This window comes from Colobus angolensis, unplaced genomic scaffold (genome assembly GCF_000951035.1).
Source record: "Colobus angolensis palliatus isolate OR3802 unplaced genomic scaffold, Cang.pa_1.0 Scaffold31, whole genome shotgun sequence".
Taxonomy (NCBI): Eukaryota; Metazoa; Chordata; class Mammalia; order Primates; family Cercopithecidae; genus Colobus; species Colobus angolensis.
Window position 1 is genome coordinate 10,547,887 of NW_012116377.1, and position 7,097 is coordinate 10,554,983.

Genomic DNA, 7,097 nt, shown 5'->3' on the forward strand with positions numbered 1-7,097 from the left:
TTTTTTGTATTTTTAGTAGAGACGGGGTTTCACCATGTTAGCCAGGATGGTCTTGATCTCCTGACCTCATGATCCACCCGCCTCGGCCTCACAAAGTGCTGGGATTACAGGCTTGAGCCACCGCCTCCGGCCAAGCAGAAAATTCTTACATATGCTGAAAAAGTTTCCACAACTTTACAAAATGTTCCTCAAGAAAATCCAAAAGACTGTTTTAATCCCACGCTTACCTAACAGTTTTCAGATTTACATTTTGGTATGCTGCATAAACTTATTTGTCATATACAGAGATGACAAGGTATAAGAGAATCAAACAGGTTTTTGGTACAAATCAGAGCTGAATTGCAAGAAAGTTTCACAGAAACGGATCACACAAGAATAAACCGACAGCTGCAGTCTGCTATTTTTGGAGACCCAGTCCTTTTGAATAGGCTGATACCATTGAAATCTATTATTAGGACCAAGAAGTACCTTTAATAGTGGTCTTTAACAACATAATTACAAAAATATCACCCAAAGCACTCAAGTCTACAAGGTAGACATGTTCTAGGGAATCCCTAAAAACGGTGTTAGGAAAGTAATTTTAAAGTTGATTTTAGGGCTAGGAAATAACTGATACTGATTTCAGATCCCAGAGTAAGGGTAGTATTTTTTAGAACTTCCATTTCAACAAATGAAAAGCAGAAAAGTCCTCAGTCTAACTTTTCCCTATAGTTATATTGATATCTAGTTAAAATTAAGGGGTATAGAAGGAAAATAATGAGAAACAAACATTTGAGACATCATTTTTGATACATAATTGTTCCCTCTTTGACCAATTTGGTGCTCAGAACAGAATGTGATCAGTGATGACTCACTATAATTGGCTTGGAGATTTAACTAGAAAAATGAGGTATAATTCTTGTCAAAATAAGACAGGTCGATATATTTTTAATATCAGTGATTTCCTACAAATACTATTTTCCCCTTCTCCTTCTTTAGTTTTTAGTTTTCTTATATTTTCCTAACTTAAAACTTAAAATAAAATGATTTAGAAATTACAGTGTCAATTTATTCTTTTAATATCCCTGAAACACTATACGAAGCATAAAGTCTAGGTATAACATTATCCCACATCAATTATATTTAATATTTAGATATTGAAGTGATATATGGCTCTTATTTGATTTTCCCAAATACGTAATTAGATTCTCCTCTTCATGGTAAAGTTGATTGCCTAATTTTGTTTTTGAGCATAGTAAAATGATTTGGGAAGTGAATGAATATTATCTCTTTGGAAAATACCAAGAGTAGTTTTATAGGCATTTGCCTAAAAGAGTGACATTTTAATTCTTTTCCTTTTTTTTTTTTAGAACAAACGGGACCTTTTTCCTTCTTCTGACTAATTCTAACAATGTGTTGTTGTAATAGGTTATGATCAGAGTGTGATGATACTGAAACTCTTCACAGACATTTTGCATCAAAAAGGGATAACCATAGGAAAATACCTGCCAAAAAAGACCATAAATATATAATATCTGCTAATCAGGACATTGCCTGTTCATGGAAAATTCTAATGACACTTCTACGAATGATTTCTTCTCAAACCTTTTAGTCTCCACGACTATTAATTTGTCTTTATTATTACATTACCTTTTTCGGGCTCCATTTATAGATGTTGTTCTCCAATAACACGGAAAGAGGCAGTGTAATTACACTGGAAATACATTTCCAGTCTCCAAACACACACTCGAGGAAGGGACTACTCCAGAGAAACTTTCTTATAGCAGCAAATTCTCTTTTTTTTTTTTGAGATGGAGTCTCACTCTGTTGCTCAGGTTGGAGTACAGTGGCTCAATCACTGCTCACTGCAACCTCTGCCTCCCGGGGTTCAAGCAATCCTCCTGCCTCAGCCTCGCCGGTAGCTGGGACTACAGGTGCTCATCACCACTCCCAGCTAATTCTGCGTTTTTACTAGAGACAGGGTTTTGCCGTGTTGGCCAGGCTGGTCTTGAACTCCTGACCTCAGGTCCACCCACCTCGGCCTCCCAAAGCGCTAGGATTATAGGTGTGAGCCACCGTACCCATCCTGTTGGCAGTAATTCTATATAACGCATGTGAATTTTCTTGTAGTCTGAATAAGTACCCCTTTCTGACCTTTGCTTGTTTTACTTTTCCCTGAATTGCAATGTTTATTTAGGTGAGCCTATTTATCTTTAGGCTTTTTTCCCCTTCCTCTGTCCACTCACAAGTTTAACAAAATATTCTCACCTTGCCATAGCTATTCCAACAACACAGCCTCCAACTATGGACCAAAATCCAATCCAGCCAGCATCTACCTGTTAAGAAAGAAGCAGACACATTTAATATAAGACGATCATATTGCAATATAAAAGGAATGAAAAAAAGTCCTCTGTAATCAATATGTTAATAGCTAAATGGATGAAATAAAAGAATTCATGTGTAACTAATGTATACAAACATCTAAGAAAACATGTCCTTGATTAACTTTTTATTGGAATATTGAAGTCAACAAAATAATCAATGTCATCAAACAAATATTTTTCAAGTATGTACTACATGCCTAATGTTGAACTAGGAACTCTTAAAATTAAGAAAAGGATGGAAGATAGTCACAGCCCGAAAAAGTTTAAATATAACCAACATAGGAAACTGCTAGGTAATAATTGGATGCTAAAACATGGGGCAACAACTAAAAATATATCAGAAGGTGGAAGGCAGGGGGAAATGTGGGGCTGAGCAAGAAAGTAGACAGAGAAAAAGAAGTTGAGCTGGGTTTCAAACGTATAGCTTGTTCCCCTCTAGAGAAAACATTCCCAGCCCTGCCATTTACTAACTGTGTGACTCTGGGCAAATTATGTCTTTTTACCTATAAAATGGATTAAATGACATAATTTGTATACAGTACCCAGATCAGTGGCCAGGATTTAGGAAGTGCTCAGTAAACATTAGCTGTTATTATTATTACTAACTGATGAGGCTTCTCCATCTATCTAGTCTCTTTCCTGCCTGTGTGGCCACACTTTTTCACAGCAATCTATGAATGCTGCCTACATTTCCTCATCACTCCTGTATCTTTAACTCTTATTATGACTTGGTTTCTGTCCCAACTGATACTCTAGGTCTCAGTTCCTGCATTAGTGGAATGGGGATAATAAAGTTTTTTGAGGGTTAAATAAGTTAATAAATGTAAAGTGCTCAAAACATGTTAGTTGTTATGAAATAAATTTCATGTCTCTAATAATACTGGTACATCTTGTCTCCTCTTTCTCCTTCCCACAACCATCATGCTTGCTTTTATTACCTTCTTACTTCTTGAACCTTGTAAGAGCTTCTTAAATGGTCTTCACAATCTATTTTGCTCACTGTTGCCAGAATAATTATCCTAAGCATTCTGCATCCCTGCTCGGAAATAGCTACTGGCTTTCCTTGTGGTTACAGGACAAAGTTCAAACCTGACCTGGCACTTGAGCATTGTCCAAACTAGCATCTACCTTTCATTGTTTTTCGAGTCATATTTTTCATTACACTTGTGACAGGGATTGCCAGCTGTCCACCAAACGATTTCTTCTTCTACCTGGGTACTTAGCTAGATGACCTGTCCCAGTTCCTAGCTGGAACAAGTGACCATGTGTCAGCTCTCATTAATGGAAGTGAGCGTAAGCGAAGTGTGCCACCTCCAGGTTAGAACTTGAAAGAAGGTGTATGCCTCCTCCATGCTTTCTCTCCCTTCCTGTCAGCTGCAGTCTGGATGTGGCTGCCCAGCTGCACCCATGCATATAATGACAAGGTCCTAGGGGACAGAAGAGATACAAGTGGAAGCAGCCTCCATCTCTTAAATCAGTGTGAGGAAAAGAGCTGTCCAAACTGTGGACAACTATCCTAGATTACACACACTGTCCCAGATTGCAATGTGAATGACAAATAAATTTTTCTTAAGTCTCAGAATTTTGGAGTTCTACTTGTCCCAGGAGGATAGCCTACTCTAAGCGATACAGTAACTTTATATGAGTCTTTTGCTCTATTGGTGTTTGCTGCTGGAAGCAAACATGAAGGCTCTCAGGAGAAAGATAACATCCTGAAGCTTAAATTATCTCTGTATAGTTTTTCATACTATTGGCATTTGAGGAAAGATAATTCTCTGTTCTGTAGGACCACTCCTTTCACTGCAGTGCATTTGGTATCTATGATCCAAGGCCCACTAGGCTCCCACAAACAATTCCTTCTATCCTCTAGGTGAGTGGGCATGCTCTAGGTTAAGGACCACGGCACATCTGGCTGTACTGATGCTGGTACTTTCGGAACATTTTGTACTTTTCTACCTGCTTTGTTCATGACATTTGTCTTAGTTAATAAAATTCTACTCAATACTTAATTTAAAAATTAAAAAAAACTGCTTTCATTTAATTTTAAATTCTACTTTACTTAATAACTGATATGATTCAGGGTCTATATATCTCTCAGAGTTTGTACCAAGAAAGATACTTGGAAGGGCTTTTTAGGGTTTACAACATGAAGCACAGATCTGCCAGATCAGTATCATTTTTTGTGTCCATGACATGGGGCCTTACTCTGTCACCCAGGCCAGAGTGCAGTGGTGCGATCTTGGCTCACTGCAGCCTCTGCCTCCAGGGCTCAAGTGATCCTCTCACCTCAGACTCCCAAGTAGCTGGGATTACAGGCATGTGCTACCACGCCCAGCTAATTTTTTGTATTTTTGGTGGAGACAGGATTTCGCCATGTTGCCCAGGTTGGTCTCGAATTCCCGAGCTCAATTGATCCACCTGCCTCACCCTCCCAAAGTCCTGGGATAACAGGTGTGAGTCACCATGCCCAGTCAAAATCAGTATCATTTAAATGGGTGCTACACTTTTCCTTAACAAAACTGAGCATACTTGGAATACCTGCCATCCAGAAAAACAGGTGAGAAAACTAAAGGAAGGCTTTCTTCTTACAATAAAGGTGCTGCTATGGTCTGAATGTTGGTGTCCCTCCCAGATTCTTATGTTGGAACTTAATCCCTAACATGATCATATTAAGAGGTGGGGGCCTTTAGGAGGTAATGAAGGGATGAGTGCCCTTATAAAAGAGGTTGAAGGGAGCTGCCTTGCCCCTTTGCCACGTGAGAATGCAGCAAGAAGGTGCCATCTTGGAAGCAGAGAGTGGGCCCTCCCCAGATATAAATCAGTTGGCAACTTGACCTGGGACTTTCTAGTCTCCAGAACTGTGAGAAATAAATTTCTATGATTTATAAATTACCCAGTCTAAATATTTTGTTGTGGAAGTCTGAACAGACTAAAACATGTATACTAGGTAATTTAGATTAGTATTCTGGTTGAGAACTAGAAAATCTGGGGAAAATTTTATCTGAAGGCATCAGAGAGAGATAAGAAAATAATCCAGAATTCTGAAACCATGATCTAGGATGGGAAGATAATCTGAAGAGATAAGCGTGGTATTTGGAGACAATTTTCTTTTAGGGTTGTCTGCTAATTTCAGAGAAGGTGGCTAAGGGACTGAGAAGTTATTGACAGCCTCACTGACCTAGAAGAAAAAATACCACTTTAGGGCCTGCTGTGGGGTGGCCTTGTAAAAATCCCACATTTTAACTGGGCACTCTGAAGGGCTATACCTAAGAGTAGGAGGAACTAGAAATGGAACAGCCTCCTGAGGGACTAAAGCCCAGCTTCAAGTGATCTCAAGCTCTGAAACTAGATTAAGGTGAATACCAGACTCCCGCCAGAAAAAATATAAATTCTCTCTGAAAGAAAACAACATCATCTTTTTTTTTTTTTTTTCTTTTTTTTTGAGACAGAGTCTCGCTCTGTGGCCCAGGCTGGAGTGCAGTGGCCAGATCTCAGCTCACTCCAAGCTCCGCCTCCCAGGTTTATGCCATTCTCCTGTCTCAGCCTCCCGAGTAGCTGGGACTACAGGCGCCCACCACCTTGCCCAGCTAGTTTTTTGTATTTTTTAGTAGAGACAGGGTTTCACCATGTTAGCCAGGATGGTCTCGATCTCCTGACCTCGTGATCCGCCCATCTCGGCCTCCCAAAGTGCTGGGATTACAGGCTTGAGCCACTGTGCCTGGCCAACATCATCTTGATACTTAAATTATCTCCACAGTTTTTCTTGTACTATGTCTAGCACTCAATCAAAAATAACTGAATGCATAAAGAGATTTTTTAAAATTACCAAATATCAAACATATACATAGACCTACAAGGGACCAAGAAAACGGAATTCTAAGATACAGATTTGAAGTAACTATTTTTAATAGAGAAAAAAATAAAATCATGCATTTCTGCGGAAATCTGTCAACTATAAAAAAGAACCAAAGACAGGTTTCTTTGGTGGTGGCTCATGCCTGTAATCCCAGCACTTTGGGAAGCCGAAGCAGGTGAATCACCTGAGGTCAAGAGTTCAAGACCAGCCTGGCTAACATGGCGAAACCCCATCTCTACTAAAAATACAAAAATGAGCTGGGTATGGTTGTGCACGCCTGTAGTCCCAGGTACTGGGGAGGCTGAGGCAGGAGGACTGCTTGAACCTGGGAGGCAGAGGTTTCAGTGAACTGCTCAAGCCGCTGCACTCTAGACTGGGTGACAGGGCAAGACTCTATCTCAAAAAAAAGAAAACAAAAAAGAACCAAAGACAAATTTTATAAAATTTAAAGTAACTCATAGATGAATTTAATAGCCTATTTGACAGAGTTGAAAACTGAAATAGTGAGTTGGAAGAAAAGATAGCTAAAATATCCAGTCTGAAGCATAGGAAGGAAAAAGAATATGTCATAACAACAACAAAAAAGTGGGTGATGGCCGGGCTCAGCGGCTCACGCCTGTAATCCCAACACTTTGGGAGGCCGAAGTGGGCAGATCATGAGGTCAGGAGATCGAGACCATCCTGGCAAACACGGTGAAACCCCGTCTCTACTAAAAATTCAAAAAAATTAGCCAGGCATGGTGGCAGGCGCCTGTAGCCCCAGCTGCTCGGGAGGCTGAGGCAGGAGAATGGCGTAAGCCCGGGAGGCGGAGGTTGCAGTGAGCCAAGACCGCGCCACTGCACTCCAGCCTGGGCAACAGAGAAGAGACTCCTTCTCA

General features: G+C 40.1%; 1 protein-coding gene across 1 annotated transcript in view; it reads right to left on the reverse strand.

Annotated features, from left to right (window-relative positions):
* The window catches only part of DIRC2 (disrupted in renal carcinoma 2), an 85,149-nt gene that overhangs the window by 22,689 nt on the left and 55,363 nt on the right, over positions 1 to 7,097 (reverse strand). The window contains exon 6 of the mRNA XM_011950798.1: positions 2,248 to 2,315. Within this exon, the coding sequence (XP_011806188.1) occupies positions 2,248 to 2,315 (68 nt within the window). The remainder of the gene's footprint in view (positions 1 to 2,247; positions 2,316 to 7,097) is intronic.